At 45.3% G+C, this 19849-nt stretch overlaps 1 protein-coding gene across 2 annotated transcripts in view; it reads right to left on the minus strand.

Moving 5' to 3' along the window:
* The window catches only part of OLA1 (Obg like ATPase 1), a 273951-nt gene extending 261113 nt beyond the window's left edge, over positions 1 to 12838 (minus strand). Inside the window, exons 1-3 of one of the 2 annotated variants that reach the window (XM_075318874.1) lie at positions 12732 to 12838; positions 4512 to 4536; positions 4328 to 4416 (exon numbers count right to left, since the gene is read on the minus strand). In XM_075318874.1, coding sequence (XP_075174989.1) covers positions 4328 to 4416; positions 4512 to 4526 — 104 coding nt within the window. In that variant the 5' untranslated portion in view covers positions 4527 to 4536; positions 12732 to 12838. Of the gene's footprint in view, positions 1 to 4327; positions 4429 to 4511; positions 4537 to 12731 lie in introns of both variants that reach the window. The other variant, XM_075318875.1, reaches the window with a different exon arrangement.
* Between the last annotated feature and the right edge of the window lie 7011 nt (positions 12839 to 19849).

The following is a 19849-nucleotide window of genomic DNA, read 5'->3' on the forward strand; positions in this document are numbered from 1 at the left end:
CTTATCTATATTTAAAAAGGAACCTGTCACCAGATTTGGCCCCAATAAGCTGCGGCCACCAGCAGTGAGCTCTTATATACAGCATTATAGAATACTGTATATAAGAGCCCAGGCTGTTGTGTAAAATTTTTACAACAGTCACCTAGGGGGCAGTCCGGTCCGATGGGTGTCGCTGCTCTCCGGTCCGGCGCCTCCTCTCTGCAGCAATCACCATCCTCCTTCTGAGGCCATGTACATGATGCATTCTATGTCAACCACATCATCCACACAGGCTGGCATTGCGGTCCTGCGCAGGCGCACTTTAAACTGCCCTGAACAGGGCAGTTCCTTGTATTGCAGTGCGCCTGCGCAGTACCTCAATGCTAGCGTGTGTGGATGACGTAGGACGCGTCATGCACCCAGGCTTCAGAAAAAGGAGGACAAAGATGGCCGAAAGAGGAGGCGCCGCACCCAGAGAACAGACACCCATCTGACCAGTCTGCACCGCACCGACCCTTAGCGGCCTGGGCTCTTTTATACAGCATGTTAGAATGCTGTATATAACAGCCCACTGGTGGTGGCCGCAGATTATAGGCCCCAAAAACCTTTATATTGACCACACATGTATTTATCTCATTTATATGTATAAATACATGTGTGGTCAATATAAAGGTCTGGCACATGACTTATTTCTTCCGAAGACAATACTAAGGACCAGGGGGCATTCACTGCGAGTGGAAGAAAAGCGATTCCGACAGCTAAATAGGAAAGGGTTCTTTACAGTTAGAGCAGTCAGACTGTGGAATGCCGACCACAAGAGGTAGTAATGGCAGACACTATAACAGCTTTTATAAAAGGGCTGGATGATTTCCTCAGTACACAAAACATTGTTGGTTATAAATGACTTAGTGACCAAATGTAGAACTGGTGGAGGAAGGTTGAACTAGATGGACCTACGTCTTTTTTCAACCTAAGTAACTATGTAACTATGTAAATCTGGTGACAGGTTCCCTTTAAACTGCACACAAACACTATGTAATAGTGGCGGCAAAAATGTTTTGTTTTTTTTATTTTTGTCTCTTAGTTAGATATTAGAAATCAATGTATTTGGCACCTAACGAGTGAATATTTGTTGCAAGCAATCTGTCAGTAGGATCAGTCCTCCTAAGTCATCTATCTGGGTATGTAGATCATAGGAAGCTGAGTAAAATGATACCTTGATATCTGCAATTTGATATTTTATTCCAGAAAAATCCACATCTCCTCTAATATATAAATGAGCTGTTAAGATCTGTGGGCCAGACATAGATCTCCCGCAGAATCTGCCTCCAGAGTTTATTTTAAATGAAAGGGACATTATCAGTGTGAGACATGTAATGACTGACAGTCTGCTCTCCTAATCACATACAGTAAGGGGTACGTCTCACATAGCGAGATCGCTGCTGAGTCACGGTTTTTGTGACGCAGCAGTGACCTCATTAGCGATCTCGCTGTGTGTGACACTGAGCAGCGATCTGGCCCCTGCTGTGAAATCGCTGCTCGATACACACTGTTCTGGTTCATTTTTGCTCGTTGCTCTCCCGCTGTGAAGCACACATCGCTGTGTTTGACAGCAGGAGCCAACGATCTCAATGTGCAGGGAGCCGGCGTCTGACAGCTGCGGACGCTGGTAACCAAGGTACACATCGGGTAACCAAGCGAATCGCTTCACTTGGTTATCCGATATTTACCTTGGTTACTAGCGTCTGCCGCTCTCAGGCTGCCAGTGCAGGCTCCCTGCACACGTAGCCAGAGTACACATCGGGTAACTAAGCAAAGCGGTTTGCTTATTAACCCGATGTGTACTCTGGCTACGAGTGCAGGGAGCCAGCGCTAAGCGGTGTGCGCTGGTAACCAAGGTAAATATCGGGTAACCAAGCGAAGCATTTTGCTTAGTTACCCAATATTTACCTTAGTTACCAAGCGCAGAATCGCTTCCACGTGTCACTGGTGGTTGGGGGCTGGTCACTGGTGAGATCTGCCTGATTGACAGCTCACCAGCAACCATGTAGCGACGCACCAGCAATCCTGACCAGGCCCTATTGTGGTTGGAATCACTGGTACGTCGTTTAGTGAGACAGTACCCTAAGATCAGAACTAAGGCAGAACAGCAGAGTTGAAACTTATGTCATTACAAACACATTTGCAGCTGACTTCTAACAGAGCTCTCACCTCTGCTGTACTGACCTCCAGCCCCTATACTGGCTGCTTGCGAGATGGAAGGCTGATAGCACCATGAGAGTACAACTGCAGCTGCAAATGTGTTTATGATGAGGTAAATTTCACTTCGGCTGCACTGTGTTAGCTCTGATCTCACTGCAAAGCTTTGTGTGATTATGAAAGCTGTCATGGATAATTCTTTCGGTCTATTATAGCGCAATAAGGATATTTGCTGATATTAATTATTTGAACTTTATTGTATAGGCACTCCTATTACAACGCGTTTCAGCAGAATTGCTTTCATCAGGTAAAATAGGAGCAGAATTTACCTGATGAAAGCAATTCTGCTGAAACGCGTTGTAATAATAGGAGTGCCTATACAATAAAGTTCAAATAATTAATATCAGCAAATATCCTTATTGCGCTATAATAGACCGAAAGAATTATCCATATACCCCCTCCCTGTTGGGAATCGGATTTGGCTGCAAAGGACCTGCTGATATATCAAAAAATTCCAGCTGGCTAGCTGGAGGATTGAGGAAAAAAAACCTGAATTCCATGGTGCCGGTGGAAATTCAGTAGCCGACAGAGATACCCATAATCTGGATGTTGGATGCCTGGACATAGGATCTGTTCGGAGGAACTCCAGACTGATAAGCTTTCACTGAAGTTGTGCGGGGGCGCACAACCAACAAAGGTGAGCAATTCTAATTTTATAGATGCTAAAAGGATTCCACGGGTGCTTCTCATAGTGCGCTTGTTTTATTATTTATTTATGAAAGCTGTCAGTCACTACATGTCTCAGACGGGTCATGCCCCTTTGAGTGGATGCATCACGCAATTTTTAAGAATTTATTTTTTTGTTTAAACTTTAATGAGTTAACTTTAGTTAAGTCCAAGTGGGTGTTAGATAGTTAGTTAGTGAACATAGTTTTCAATGGTGGCGTGTACTTCTTCCTCCTGTATGACACTGACCAATCATAAGCAGGTAGCAACATAGAAGTGCTGAAGGACCCCTAATCATATCAGTGTCACATAACCTGAGTGCCCAGGTAATGACAGCTGGAGTGGGTATCCTAAATAAACACAGAAGATATATTACATAGCACAGTAGTATGCAGCTATTAACGCTGAGAAATATTTTCAGGACTTCCGTGCCGTGTAATATATTTTCAGTTTTCATAAAAGCTGTACTCTGTGCCTGTCAGGACCTCTGGACCCTGACACCATCATCACATGTCCTTCTACACTTCTATGTTGCTGCCTGCTTATGATTGGTCAATGTCATACAGGAGGCAGAAGTACACGCCCCCAAACAAAACTATCTAATAACACCCACTTCAGCTAAACAAAAGTTAACTCATTCGGTGCCAAGAACTTTGATTGCTAATATCTCTGCAACTTTAGTGATTGCTAGTTTTTGGTTGAGTCGGAGTCAATAGAAATGCTCCAACTAAAGCTTTAAAAATATATTAATATTGTATAATTAATTTATTGTTCATAAGAATATAGATGATTTTAGAAATAATAATAATATTTATTCATTTATATAGCGCTGTTAATTCCGCAGTGCTTTACATACAATGACAACACTGTCCCCATTGGGGCTCACTATCTCACTATCTAGGTTCCCTAAGAGTATGTTTTTGGAGTGTGGGAGGAAACCGGAGAACCGTGAGGAAACCCACACAAACACGGGGAGAACATACAAACTCCTTGCAGATGTTGTCCTTGGTGGGATTTGAACCCAGGACACCAGCGCTGCCAGACTGCAGTGCTAACCACTGAGCCACTGAGAAATGTTAATATATTTAATGTTCTTGGATATAAGGCCAATATTTATTAAAGGAGGAGACAGAACTTTAATTTATTAACGGAGCAGTACTGGATAAAAGCGATATCAGTATTCATATGAAAGGACATCTGTCCATATCAAAAGAATTTTGGAAGGGGTTACGACTAGCACTTCTGTGTCCAGAGGTCCTACGCTGCCATTTGGCAGAACTTTTTAAAGCGCACCTGTCATCAAACAGAAGCACTCAAACAGTGACAGCTGGAACCTAAGTGTGAAGTGTTAAAAAGGGGGGTGATCCCGATTCTCCAGGGTTAATGCTTAATGTTCCTGACAAGGGCGCAATCCTTTACATACCCTACGTTTGGCAGTCCTACTATTCCAATCTTCAAAGAGGTCCCAAATCTTCCGATAATCGGGTGCTGTTTTGGTCCATCGTCTGCTTTCTTGGGAGGCATCTAAAGTGTTAGAGAAAGGGGACACCTCATCACTCTCTATGGCTATCAGTTGTTACCAGTAAATGGATATAATAAGCAGGTACCTTTTTTGGAGCCATTATCGCATCGCTTTAAGAGATGACAAAGAATAGTGTGAAGATTAGAGACGGGAGCATTTCTTCCACATGATACAAATCTCACTTTAAAGAAAGTGAAAAGCTTTAAATCCGCACCATGCGCTGCTCAGGCGGCAGCCGACAGGCTAAGAATAGCAGAGCCGCGGAGAGCAGCCCAGCGATGCAGCTGAGCACTCACTTTCTAAGCATTACACCTGACGCCATCAATACGGGCAACTGACAGCGTCACCCGGGCCCCGAGACGGAGAACCACGGCAATGAATGGAGAGTGAGACGCCAGCCATGCCCAAAATCAGCCTCGGCGCGACATGCAAAGATGGCCACATACAGACATGATGTAGAGGGCAACGGGGGCCATTATTATCAGTCCAATACACAGTGAGGGAGAAGTGATCATGCATGCACACAGGCCGCTCGGGGTCCCATCGGTCAGACCCCAACGATCATACATCTATAACTTATCCTTAGGTGATAAATGCATTTACTGCTTTAAAGTGAACCTGTCAGGTGCGATATACACCAGAACCACGAGCAGTTCTGGGTGTATATTACTAATCCCTGCCTAACCGTCCCTGTATACACTAGCATAGATAAAGAGATCTTTAGAAAAAGTATTTCTAAAAATCCTTTATCATATGCTAATGAGCGAGGGGACTAGTCGTAAGGGCGTTACTTCCCTTGGCTAGTCGGCCCCCTTAGTATGTAACCATGCCCCTGTGGGTGTGCTAACATACTAATGAATGCGCAGCGTCAGAGGCATGGTCGCTCTCACCTCTGCTGCCATCGCTGGTTTTCGGCTCAGCGCACACAATCAAAACGTCCCCAGACTTCCAGTCATGCACACTACACCAGTTTGAAGTTGGGATGCATACACTCAATTTCATAGTGTACATGACCGTAAGTCCGGGACATCTGATCATGCGCACTGAGCGGAAATCCAGCATTGGGCGCAGTGGCAGCAGAGAACGGTGAGATCGACAATACCTCTGACGCCACGCATTCATTAACATGTTAGCACACCCATAGGGGTATACTTACATTTTAAGGGGGCCGACTAGCCAAGGGGACTAACACCAGAGATCTTTAGAAATACTATTTCTAAAAATCTCATTGTGTATGCTAGTGTATACAGGGACGGTTAGGCAGGGATTAGTAATATGCACCCAGAACTGCTCGTGGTTCTGGGTGCATATTGGACCTGACAGGTTCCCTTTAAAGGATGTCCTGGACTTTGACAAATTATACCCAGGATAGGTCATCGATATCAGATTGACCTCCGGCACCCTTGGCGATCAGCTGTAAGCAGCCTGCCATAGCGGCCGGATGTATGAAGTGTACCCAGCCAATAACAGCTGAGTTGCAGTACCGAGAATGAACACTAAACCATATGAGGCGCTGTGCTGTTCTGGCTCAGTACGCTGCACATCTGGCTGGCACTGGTAAAAGCTGATCACAAGCCACCCCCACCGATCAGATATTGATGATAAACAGGTTCAGCTCACCGTGTTGATCAATCTCCGCTACCCTCTGGAGCCCAGACACGGTGCTGCCACGCCTCAAGCAGGATCCAAATGGAAAAAAGTCCAGCTTCAACAGAGGCGATATCAATTATTCTTTTCTTTTATTTTCCTTTTGGCACAAGTATACAGCACATTGCAGCCAAGATAATAACATGACCGACGTCAGCGACGCGTTTCACTGTTAATCATGATTAAGAGTGCGTTGTCACTTGAAACGCGTCATGTTATTATCTTGGCTGCAATGTGCTGTATACTTGTGCCAAAAGGAAAATAAAAGAAAAGAATAATTGATATCGCCTCTGTTGAAGTTGGACTTTTTTCCATTTGGACCCCTTTAAATGCTCAATATAAGGATTTGCTCAAATGGCCGCAGAGTCCCTCACGTGAGAGAATCGGCCTGATTATGTGAATGACACTACGATCAAACTCTAATCAGACTGTCATTCACTATGTATTACAAATATGAGAAAATATACATCTATTTCCTCAAAAAAGGAGAACTCATTTCCAAAGTAAAAAATTAATTTTTATTAAATAAATGTAAACAATCAATATCGAATGCACCACACAATAAAAATGAGATATACGCAGGAAAAATACAAATACAAAGGGCAAGCAGCATTATTCATATTGCACGTGACATTGTCCATAGACGAACATATAAAGTGACTGGTGCTAAAGCTCACCTGAAGCTACGGACATAGAAGGTAAACCAGTAGCCATACCATATATACAAAGTGTCTTAGTGCCTATTCATTGCACATATCCCTTACATAGAAAGGCTACTACCATATGTAACCACAAGTCCGAACGGAACTTATGAGCCCGTCACTGCTAGTACCACAAATATGACACGTGTTACCACCCAGCACGTAAGAAATCCATGCCGGCGGCATAAACAACAACTGATCCAAGGAGCTATCACAGCTCCAATGTACATGCCGTCAGAATCGATTCCACATAGTTAGACAAGGTGTATCAACAATATTCGCAAAATTGCAGTAATAACTATGAATTCAGTGAAATACGAATTACCTGGGTGGAAAGGTGTGCTCGTGCTGCCGTCCTATTCCCCGACGTACGTTTCGCTAACCCGGCTTCTACAGGGGGCGACTTGGATCAGCCGTTGTTTATGCCGCCGGCATGGATTTCTTACGTGCTGGGTGGTAACACGTGTCATATTTGTGGTACTAGCAGTGACGGGCTCATAAGTTCCGTTCGGACTTGCGGTTACATATGGTAGTAGCCTTTCTATGCAAGGGATATGTGCAATGAATAGGCACTAAGACACTTTGTATATATGGTATGGCTACTGGTTTACCTTCTATGTCCGTAGCTTCAGGTGAGATTTAGCACCAGTCACTTTATATGTTCATCTATGGACAATGTCACGTGCAATATGAATAATGCTGCTTGCCCTTTGTATTTGTATTTTTCCTGCATATATCTCATTTTTATTGTGTGGTGCATTCGATATTGATTGTTTACATTTATTTAATAAAAATTCATTTTTTACTATGGACATGAGTTCTCCTTTTTTGAGGAAATAGATGTATATTTTCTCATATTTGTAATACATTTGATGTTGGGAGTGTCCTTTAATATAAATTGACCTTTCATGTTGATATGTCATTCACTATGATCTGATTCTCTCGCATGCAAGAGTCGGGTGAGGAGAAGATGGAGAGATTGATTTCTCCATCTTCTCCATTGTCAGTCTCAACTGTACGTATATAACATCTGAGTGCAGTCTGACGATTTCCACGCACCCATAGACTTAAATAGGTGCGCGCTGTAAAATACGTGGAGCCTCTCGCAGCATGCTGCAAATTTTTCTCATCCGGAATAGACATGACAAATAAAATAGCTGTTCGTCATTGCCCCATAGTGTAGCACTGCGCAGAGGCCATCCGATAAAACATCAGTGTTGTACGCTTGTGTGAGCGAGCCCTTGGATGTGAGGCCGCACATACCAACCCCTGATCTGCCCACCCCACCATGCCAAGACACATTAGGACAGTATTTGAATGCTTAAAGGGGTTGTCCACCTTATTGGGATCATTTTTTTCTTACATAAATGCAGGAAATTGGGGCTAAAAATAATTTTTGGAATTGTTCATTATTCATTTTAATGTCCAAAGAAACAAAAAGCCTGTAAGAGCCAAATGAAGCCAACATTATTCATGAAACACCATTGCAAAAAATTACTTTTTATTATATTATTTATTACTTTTTATTATATATTATCCAATGGATTTATGGGGCTGTTGCGCTATATCCTTGAATTCTATAATGTCAACATATAATAACAATTGGGTTATGCCGATATTTGCAAACCTTATTATGACTGTCAAATGATATCGGATTGATGCAGCCACCTGAATGAATCCTTTTATATGTATTTTGTAGTAAAGTCTATAATCCAGCGCTGATCATTTAGGCTATGTGCGCATGTGTGCGTAATTCATGCAGTTACGCTGCGCTCTGCAGCGCAGGATAACTGCATGCGTCCTGCGTCCCCTGCACAGTCTATGGAGATTGTGCAGGAGACGTGCGCACGTGGCGTCTTAGAGCGCAGCGCTTCGGTTGCTGCCCGGAGCGCGCGTTCTAAGAAGTGACATGTCACTTCTTCCGTGCGCTTTGCCGGCAGCTCCTGCTCTGTCTATGGGAGGAGCTGCAAGTCAGAGAGCACGTTCTCTGCCAGCACCATGCGCTTCAGAACGGAGCTTATCAGCTGCACCTTTTAGGTGCGGTGCAGAGCGCACACAGCCTTAGGCTGCTTTCACACATCCGGTTTGAGCCGTGCGGCTCAATCCGGCTGTGAAACCTATGCAACGGATGCGGCGAAAACACCGCATCCTTTGCATAAGTTTTTACATGCGGCCGGTCCGTTTTTTTCTGGTTGCGGCACGCTACTGAGCATGCACAGTGGAAGAAACCGCATGCGGCGGCCGGATGCGTTTTTTTCCGCATCGCGCCGCATCCGGCGTCCATAGGCATGCATTGAAAAATGCGCCGCAGCAGCCGGATGCGGCGCAATGCGTTTTTTTTTACCGGAGCAAAAACGTTGCAGGCAACGTTCCATCCCTCCGCGGCATCGGCTAAATCTGCCGCATGCGGCAAAAACCGGACCGAACGCAAGCCCATGCGGCACAATACGGCACTAATGTAAGTCTATGCAAAAAAAAACGCAACCGGCGGCAAAAAAAACGGTTGCGGTTTTTCTGCAGAGCGCCGTATTGTGCCACAGAGCAAAAACCGGATGTGTGAAAGTAGCCTTAATCTGCCGCAAGCGGCAAAAAACGGACGGAACGCAAGCCCATGTGGCACAATGCGGCGCCAATGCAAGTCAATGATGGAAAAAACGAAACCGGCGGCAAAAAAAAAACGGTTTTGTTTTTCAGCAGAGCGCCAGATTGTGCCACACTGCTACAGCCGGATGTGTGAAAGCAGCCTTATCTGGTAAACTTACGTTTTTTCTCTATCAATGTCTGCTGGTTGTGCTGATGTAATCTGGCCACGTCTGCAGGCTACATTGACACAGCTCATGTTGGGTATGATCAGCTATTCACACAACTATAGCCGGATGTACTATTATCGCATTGTATTCATAATTTGACAAAAACATATGACTAGATGTCTGATCTATTGATATAAAGTTTGGAGTTTGCATGAAATAATTGGACAGCCGTATGTTGTCATATATAATATGCTAAAGTATCTTGGAAAGGCAACGATATGTTAATGATTATAGGTGGGTTTGCCCAGTCAGATTGTTTTTATGGTGTTTTTCACCTTCACCTGACAATAAAATAAATATTGCACATTAATGGACTGTTTGATCGCCTCCTTTTTCCTTGTTTTACATGTAAATTGCGATTGTCCTGATAGTCCCGATAATCCATATATATAAATAATTATGGATATGTAAAAAATTATGAAAAAAATTTGGATTTATGTGGATATTCGGTATGGTCTTAATGTTTGTAGGTCTATGAGGCTGGCAGTTCAGGTAGGAGAGCAGCAGTCAATCCTGGCATTATGGTTCTTAGATGAGAAGAAGGACCGGCACCCCAATTCCCAGCCCTTTTGAAAGTCTTTGGCAAAAAAATAAATATTTTTTTTTTCTCTACTATAAGCCTAAGCACTAACAAGCAGGTAGTTGCTGACCATCTGCTTGCTGTGCCTGGCACTGATCTCTGCTCCTGCCATTGACTCAGAGGCTTCTGACGACGTCACGTCAATAATTCGGCAGCTTCTTTTCCGCTCTGCTCTGTTGACGGGGTGTGACTGCCAACGTCATGCTGATTGACAGCCAACTCCTTGGTGACTTAAGGTACCGTCACACTAAGCGACGCTCCAGCGATCCCACCAGCGACCTGACCTGGCAGGGATCGCTGGTGCGTCGCTACATGGTCACTGGTGAGCTGTCAATCAGGCAGATCTCACCAGCGACCACTGACCAGCCTCCAGCGACGCGTGGAAGCGATGCTGCACTTGGTAACTAAGGTAAATATCGGGTAACCAAGCAAAATGCTTTGCTTGGTTACCCGATATTTACCTTGGTTACCAGCGCACACCGCTTAGCGCTGCCCCCCTGCACTCGTAGCCAGAGTACACATCGGGTTAATAAGCAAACCCCTTTGCTTATTTACCCGATGTGTACTCTGGCTACATGTGCAGGGAGCCGGCACTGGCAGCTTGAGAGTGGCGGACGCTAGTAACCAAGGTAAATATCGGGTAACCAAGCAAAACACTTCGCTTGGTTACCCGATGTTTACCGTGGTTACCAGCGTCCGCACAAGCCGGCTCCTGCTCACTGCACATTCAGTTGTTGCTCTCTCGCTGTCACAAACAGCGATCTGTGCTTCACAGCGGGAGAGAAACAACTAAAAAATGGTCCAGGACATTCAGCAACAACCAACGACCTCACAGCAGGGGCCAGGTTGTTGCTGGATGTCACACACAGCAACATCGCTAGCAAGATCGCTGTTACGTCACAAAAACCGTGACTCAGCAGCGATGTTGCTAGCGATGTTGCTTAGTGAGCTAAGTTGCTTAACTGCAGGAAGCAGGCCATGACGTCAGCAGTCACACCCCATCAACAAAGCAGCTGGAAAGAGGAAAACAAGGAGCATCTGAATTCCGGTAGTAGCGGTTGATGATCACTCTGTCCCAGTGCTGGATACAACAGGCAGGTAGTTGCTTCTTTTAGCTACTACTTGCCTGTTAGTTTTTAGGCATGTGGTAAAGAAAAATCCTGGATAAACCCTTTAAGGGTATCAGGGAAGTGAATGATGTGCAACCCCAAGCCTCTTCTTCCCTCCAATGTTGATTGACAGATTTCTCCTTACAGACAGTAAATGAAGATACTGATCAAGCAGAGGATGGAGGGAGCTGTGTACAGCAGGATTCAATGCGCACCTGCCCTAGTCTCGTGCATGAAGTGGCAATAAATGCAATCTCTCACCAGGTATTTTCCACCTAATCTGAGAGCGGCATAATGTAGAGACAGAGACCCTGAATCCAGCGAAGTATTACTTACTGGGCTGCTAATTATAGTTTTGATAAAAACCAATAGATTATCATTACAGGACTACTTGGCGTGCTGCAGGTAGTCCAGCATATTCATGAGCTCTGTATAACTGCTAGATCTGCAGCAGAGAAAACATTGATTTTATTAAAATGACAGCAAACAGCTCAGTAAGTGACACATCGCTGGAATCAGGGTCTCTGTCTCTACATTATGCTGCTCTCGGATAGGGGAGCAAAAACCTGGTGACAGATTCCCTTGAAAGGGGTTGTCCAAGCCTCTAATATTGATGATGTATTCAATAGCCCCCACATACACATTAGGTTGGCCGAGCCGGTTGATTTGGGGCGTCCATCTAATATGTATGAAGGTCTCCTTCTCTCCTCCCCACACAAACATTGAACATTGTTGAACACAGCTCTGTCCAATGTGTAGTGGGCACTGCAAGGTATAAGGGCACTGCCAGGACCTACAGATCCGCTCTGACTCATGAGCAGGATGTCTTGGTGGTGGCCTTCAATCTATTGAGTGCAGATGTCACGTATATCCACATGACTGCTGCAGCCAATCACGATGCTGTACTGTACACTGCTGAGGCTGGTGATTGGCTGCAGACGTCACATGACTGTACGTGACATCATCACTGCAGGGACCACACAACGTAGGCCTGCGTTTGGACCCGATGAGCACCGGTGGCGTTTGCTGAGTGTTTTTAAAGGATTTTTAGCGAGATTTTTATTTTTTTTCTCTTCTATTAAAGCAAGAATTACATCAAGATGCCACATGCAGGGACCACAATGCAGCCACGAGACCGGAGCGATCTCCATGGCGATCTACGTGTGCGGTACCACGACACGGGCAATATACCGTGGCCACCTGAGCCATGACTACATGCAGATCAATGGGATAGGCACCAGGGTGTGGGGTATGTGCATGGAAGCCAGAGCTACTGCCACATTGTAAAGGCATCAATGGGACATGCTGCCACTGAGAGGTTCTGCAGCAGCTGGGTCTATGAAATGCAATGGGGACAATGATGGCAGCACCGGTTTATTTCCTATGGCACAGCTGTGGGATGAATGGCGGCCGCTGCCTGCACAGCACACACGTGCAATATCTGCACGGACAGCTCACCTCCACCACACGTCTCTCCGGGGAACTGTCGCTGAGGAACGGGCGCGGGGCCTGACGGATCTCCCAGTCACGTTCGGCAGCAGCCGGCGTCCCAGAGACGGAAGGGGCGGGGCGACGCGAGTGACGACACACAACACCAGCGTCCTATTGGCTGGTGAGGAGGGTCGGAGGTCAGGTGACCGCACGTGCTGCTTCCTGACTCGCACAGGCGGCGTGTGCGCGGACTGCTGAGTGCAGAGCGGAGCGGCCGCGTGTGATCGCCTGTCTGCGCTCTGACCGCTGCTGTCAGTCCTCGGTGTTATCATTATGTCATTTGGAAGCAGTCTAGTGTTCTCTGTTGTCAGCCCTAGGGAGAAAGGGAGTGTGTAGGGTCATTCATTCAACGGAATTACCCAAAAACGTGATTTCTCATTAGTTTCCCCTCACATTTATCTCCTGTGTGCTGGGAATGTCACAGTGTGCTGAGTGACCACTATCAGACAGGCTCTGGCCCCGTCATGCCATTAGTATGATGTGTGGCCCCTGTGGTGACCCCTCAGTGATGGCGGTGCACACATGCTGCCGTACTCGCATGGGGGCGCTGCACTCACTGGTGAATAGTCCAAGGCTCACCCCTCAGTGATGGCGGTGCCTACAAACTGCACTTCACTCACATGGGGGCGCTGCACTCGCTGGTGAATATTCCAAGGCTCACCCCTCAGTGATGGCGGTGCCCACATGGTGCCATACTGACATGGGGGCGCTGCACTCGCTGGTGAATATTCCAAGGCTCACCCCTCAGTGTTGGCGTTACCCACAAATGGTGCTTCACTTACATGGGAGTGCTGCGCTCGCTGGTGAATAGTCCAAGGCTCACCCCTCAGTGATGGCGGTGCACACATAGTGCCATACTAGCATGAGAGTGCTGCGCTCGATGAGGATCAGTCCAAGGCTCACCCCTCAGTGATGGCAGTGCCCACAAATGGTGCCATACTCACATGGGGGGCGCTGCGCTTGCTGGTAAATAGTCCAAGGCTCACACCTCAGTGATGGCGGTGCCCACAAATGGCACTTCACTGACATGGGGGCGCTGCGCTCGCTGGTGAATATTCCAAGGTTCACCCCGCAGTGATGGCGGTGCCCACAAATGGCGCTTCACTCACATGGGGGCACTGCGCTCGCTGGTGAATAGTCCAAGGCTCACCTCTCAGTGATGGCGGTGCACACATGGTGCCATACTCAGAAGAGAGCGCTGCACTCGCTGGTGAACAGTCTAAGGCTCACCCCTCAGTGTTGGCGGTGCCCACAAATGGCGCTTCACTCACATGGGGGCACTGCACTCGCTGGTGAATAGTCCAAGGCTCACCTCTCAGTGATGGCGGTGCACACATGGTGCCATACTCAGAAGAGAGCGCTGCACTCGCTGGTGAATAGTCCAAGGCTCACCCCTCGGTGATGGCGGTGCCCACAAATGGCACTTCACTCACATGGGGGCGCTGCACTCGCTGGTGAACAGTCCAAGGCTCACCCCTCAGTGATGGTGGTGCACACATACTGTATGGTGCCATACTCACAAGAGAGCGCTGCACTTGCAGACACACTGTTCAAGGCTCATCTGTCAGTTATGGTGTTGTACACAGATGGCACTGTACTCACAATAGGGTGCTGCGCTTACTGGAACACCCCTCAGGGATGTAGGGCAGTGCAGACAGTTGGTGCCATACTTAAAGGGGGGCGCTGCACTCACTGGTGCACAGTCCAAGGCTCACCCCACAGGGATGGTGGGCTTTGGCTGTGGAAACAGTTGGCACTTTACTCACAAGGGGCGCTGCACTCGCTGGTGAACAGTCAAAAGCTCACCTCTCTTTGATGCCAATGTACACAGATGGTGCTTTACTTACATGGGGATGCTGCACTTGCTGGTGCACAGTCCAAGGCTCACCCCTCAAGAATGGTGAATGATGGCGGTGCACACAGATGGCGCCTTACAAGGGGGTGCAGTGTCGCTGGTCTACAGTCCGGTCCTGGGCAGCCGCCTATGATTCTCACATCTATTATATGCAACAATCGCAGAACTTTACCAGGCTCATCACGATTGTGTTAATTAATTAATTATTATTAAGTGGTTAATATCAGCCCACGACTGCCACTAAGCCCTAGATTAGTAATGTGGAGAGTCTACTGCGTTTACGGAGGTCAGATTACCTGTGATCGCAGGTGGAGGACTGTGGGAACCTCCAGCTGTGACCGCAAATAACCTGAGTAATGTCACTGCTCATCGCGCAGCTCAGTCTCTGCCTGAAGCCCACAGTGGGTGGTTATGTTCTATGGCCGCGCACTGTCACTTTAGATGTAGAAGAGTTGGAATCATCATGGGACGTCGTTTGGATTACGTCAGACCTGGGTGTTTTGGGGATTAATGAAGTGGTGAAAGAGGGAGGGGTTTTTTGTATTTTATTTCAAATAAATGATTATTGCGGTGTTTGTGTTTATTTCTTTTCACTTACAGATTAGTAATTGGGGGGTCTCATAGACATCTCCCATTACTAATCTAGGACTTAGTAGCAGCTGTGAGCTGTCATTAATCCCTTATTAGCCTGATTACCACCGCACCAGGGTAATTTGGAAGAGCTAGGTAAAGTGTCGGGATTGTCTCATCTAATGGATGGGACTATCCTGGGCAGATGCAGACTGCTATTTTTAGGCTGGGGGGCCAATAAGCATGGGTCTCTCCAGTCTGAGAATGACAACTGTCGGCTTTATCATGGCTGGGTATCAGAATTGGGGGTACTACACTCCATTTTCTAAAATTACTTAAATAATTTTTTTAAAATCTTCTCTTATTTTGATACTTGGCCAAGATAAGTGCATAGTTAGTTACTGTAGCCATATGCTTTAACTGTGTGTGTTGGGTATCATAATATGGGGGGACCCGGCGACAATTTGTTATTTATTTTTACACCAATCTACAGTGATACGCAGACAGGGACTTTGATTGGTTGCAGTCAGATGCTGTTACACAGCCTGGGGGTGCGTCTGACTGCAACCAATCACAGACACAAGGACTGCCGGTGGGCGGGAAAGCAGTGAATATGTATGAGGCTAATAAGCAGCCCTAAAAGAAGAGTGAGCGGCCTGGAAGCAGTTACAGCTGCCCCGAAGATTTTGTAAGTATAGCGCACTTGCTTTATTTTTATTTTATTTTTTATTTCCCGAGTTGCCGGATCATTAGCCGACGTTCCCTGAGAACTCCAGGTGTGACACCCAGATACTTTTGAAACTGCATGGATCCGGACTATTACAGTCTGGGTACGCCCATCACTACTCAAAACGGATCCGTTCCCTAGCCCTGACAAAGGCTTCCCAGCCGAAACGGACGTTGGGATAGACACCATGTGTGCTAGCACCTTCCAACCCTGACTCTGCATAGGTGAACACAATTGGCTTTTTCACTCTGCCTCCACTTGTATGGTCATTATTGATCTTTACATCTTTCTTGACACTCCTGCCTCTCCCTATGCAGATTCACTCATTATAGTGTCTATACTGATTGGGTGCTATATATTGGGGTACTTCATATTTGTGTATTATTTTTCCACAAATTGCTATTTACTTTTTTGCTGGAATGTTCGCCCCCTACATGTTGTCTGTGTAACACGCTGTCACCAGCACCTCTCTTAATAACGATTTTCACTGTTTCATAAATGGGCTTTTGATCGTATCTTTGTCTCTTCCTTTGTTTATCCGATAAAAAAAGCAGAGAGCACTTGTTTGATTTTTACAGTGTTGTGAGAGAGCCCTTACATGAGGCGACAAGCTTGGTGCTACACAGTCTTGACTCATACAGAGGCAAAACAGTTGACTTATGACTTGTTGACACTTGTGATAATCTGCTGGCAATCTGCTCAGCAGCACTTCCATACCTGTGTCATTTTCTCAGACATGCAGCTCACGCCTCGCTGCAATATCCTACCTGCGGTTGCCTTTTTGGCATTTTGCATACACTTGCAATCTATCACACACAGGCTTGCTTACTAGCTATCTCTGACATTGCACTCCGCTTCACACTCCTCTGGTGAGACTATACCTAGCTCTGTTATAAGTTCACAAACATTAAGCCCGTATGCTCCTCTCTATTGTGGAAACCCTAACGGCAGCTCTCTTTTGTGCAGACGACTAGTTTCCTCCACTTGGGACAATAATAATAATATAATATGTATTCATTTATATAGTGCTGTTAATTCCACAGTGCTTTACATACAATGGCAACTCTGTCCCCATTGGGGTTCACAATCTAGGTTCCCTATGAGTATGTCTTTGGAGTGTGGGAGGAAACAGGAGTACCCGGAGGAAACCCACACAAACACGGGGAGAACATACAAACGCCTTACAGATGGTGACCTTGGTGGGATTTAAACCCAGGAACCCAGCGCTGCAAGACTGGAGTGCTACCCACTGAGCCACCGTGGACAAGCCCCAAATGACTACAGTTCAGGCCAAATCTTTCTTTTTTCCATTCGGTGACTATCCAGGCCTTATTATAGGGCACATTAATTGCAGGTGTACACTGCTAGTTACCTATAATGATGGCATTCTCTTAAGGCTGCTTTACATGAGTCAATCCATCATGCGATTTATTTGGCAAAGTCTTTTTTTTTTGTTTGTATCGCTGATAGGTAGTTGTCCATGTGTCACACGTTGAGTGTTATCAAACGACCACAAAGCGCTCATCGATATATTGATTGGCCATGGCGGACGTCCAAAAGGCTTCACACATGTTTTCCTTTGGTCAATCTGTCTTTTGTATGGGCGTAATTAGGCAAACTATACACCCCTCCGTGACGTTGTCTGGATTGTTGCACGCCCTGAATTCTTCTGACCTGCTCAATCCAGTTCTGCTAATGTGGTTGATTGGTTACATCCCATATATATAGTTTCTCTTCTGCGTCTGTCTTTGTTGCCTCGTGTGTCCTTAGCATCAATCTTGTTTGTTGTTTGTGGTCTGGTTTATGACGAATTCAGAGTATCTATCTTCCAAAGGTGGGTTAAATTTGGTTTTGTATGGTTTATTTATTGTGTCATTTAGCCGTTCACAATGTTTTTTTTTTTTTTATTTTTTATTTTTATTTGTGTAGTTTTTATCGTGTATTATGTTTTTTGAAACATAATAATGTTTTTTTTTTTTGTTTTTTTTTGTTCTTTTAAAAAGAAAAAAGATTACATGTTTATTATAACAGTGTCAAATAAAATGTTCTCATATATTCATTCCCAGATGACGGCTCATCAAAACGAATTATTTTTGCGTGATTTCATTGAAAAATATCGCACATTAACCTGTCTTTGGAAAATTAAATCGCCTGAATATAGTAACAAACGCATCAAACAAGCCGCTTATGCGGATCTGATTACTATCTATAAAAAACATTTTCCTAATGAGCCTGTGGATGTAAATCTTATCAAGAAAAAAATACAAGGAATACGCACTGTATATAAAAAGGAACTCAATAAAGTCGAGGAGTCACGACGTTCAGGGGCTGCGACTGCCGATCTTTATGTCCCACGGCTGTGGTATTTTGATCTACTTGACTTCACAAGAGATCAAGAGATTCCAAGGTCATCAACAAGTATGCTTTCCATTCAGGAGTCACAAAATGGGGCGATTGGCAGCGAACAAACAAACGTAAGAAAAATTAGGAATAATGCACTATAAAACACTGTGCATGACGCCAAGGCTGAATGTTCACACATGACTACAGCGCCGTCTTTTATAACAGTAATAACCAATCAAAACGCATCTGCTACAACCAATCAGATTAGATTAGGCGTGATTATTTAAAACCACAAATACGCCCTGAACGTTTACTGACGTCACAAACAACTATGAGGATGGCCGATTACACGGTGTCACACTTTGCAATGTGTCGTTCATTAAGACTAAACTGACCGATTTTATGGAATTAAACGATGAGTACACGATGGCCGAATTTCAAACGATTAGGCATCGGTTGGACTTGCAAGGAGCCGTCACATGAGGAGATGTCGTTACGAATGACGGAAGTGCGTCACAAAATCCGTGACCCCAACGATACATCGCACAATAGATCGACTCGTGTAAAGCAGCCTTTAGCCTACCCTCCTTCTGTGCCTATTTGAGCCTTCTATGAGTCTGACACCCGCAGGCTGGCTCTCTTCTTTTTCTGAGATGCTTCTAAGGGTATGATGATGCACTTGAGGCTGCATCATTGACACAGCCTTCTTATACATGGCATAGAGCACAATAAAAGGGAATCTGTCACCAAGTGTTTGTCACCTAATCCGAGAGCAGCATAACGTAGGGGCAGAAATGCTGATTCCAGCGATGTGTCACTTACTGGGCTGCTTAGTGTAGTTTTGATAAAATTACTGTTTAATCAGCGGTAGATTATCATTAGAGGACTACTTGGTGTGCTGCAAGTAGTCCAGCATAATCATGAGCTCTGTATAACTGCTAGATCTGCAGAAGAGAAGACATTGATTTTATTAAAATGATAGCAAGCAGCTCAGTAAGTGACACATCGCTGGAATCAGGATCTCGTTCTCTATATTATGCTGCTCTGAGATGAGGGAGCAAAAATCTGGTGACAGATTCCCTTTAACTTTTAAGGTACAGTGATCACTACTGGGTGCAATTCAACTTCTTCTCAATCTGTGGTGCATACAATAAAATACATCAATATAGAGATTTCCAAAATTGTTGGCTACAAACGTTTCTTCACTTTGGGAAAATACCCCACTCACAGAAGTTAAAGGCATTGTCCTCTTTCAGTTTGTTGTTGTGTATTGCAGTTCATAGGCTTTCAGACTGGTAAAATATCAAACTCATTTTTTACTCACCCTTCATGGGTCCATCGATGCCGCTCTACCACTGCTTCAGTCTTTGTTGATTGGCTTAATTTATAAACAGGAGAATTGGGGTCTTCATTGTGTCAATCAAAATGTATTAATTACAAAAACACAGTGATAAACACATTAAAAAGACAAATGTGATATAAAAACATGTGAAGGGGACAATTGTGTCTATTAAGGTTGTAAAAAATACAACACCTATATAGCACCAAGCATTCGGCAACAAGGAACACTGAGACAGAGGTAAGGGGCAT

This window comes from Anomaloglossus baeobatrachus, chromosome 7 (assembly GCF_048569485.1).
Source record: "Anomaloglossus baeobatrachus isolate aAnoBae1 chromosome 7, aAnoBae1.hap1, whole genome shotgun sequence".
Taxonomy (NCBI): domain Eukaryota; kingdom Metazoa; phylum Chordata; class Amphibia; order Anura; family Aromobatidae; genus Anomaloglossus; species Anomaloglossus baeobatrachus.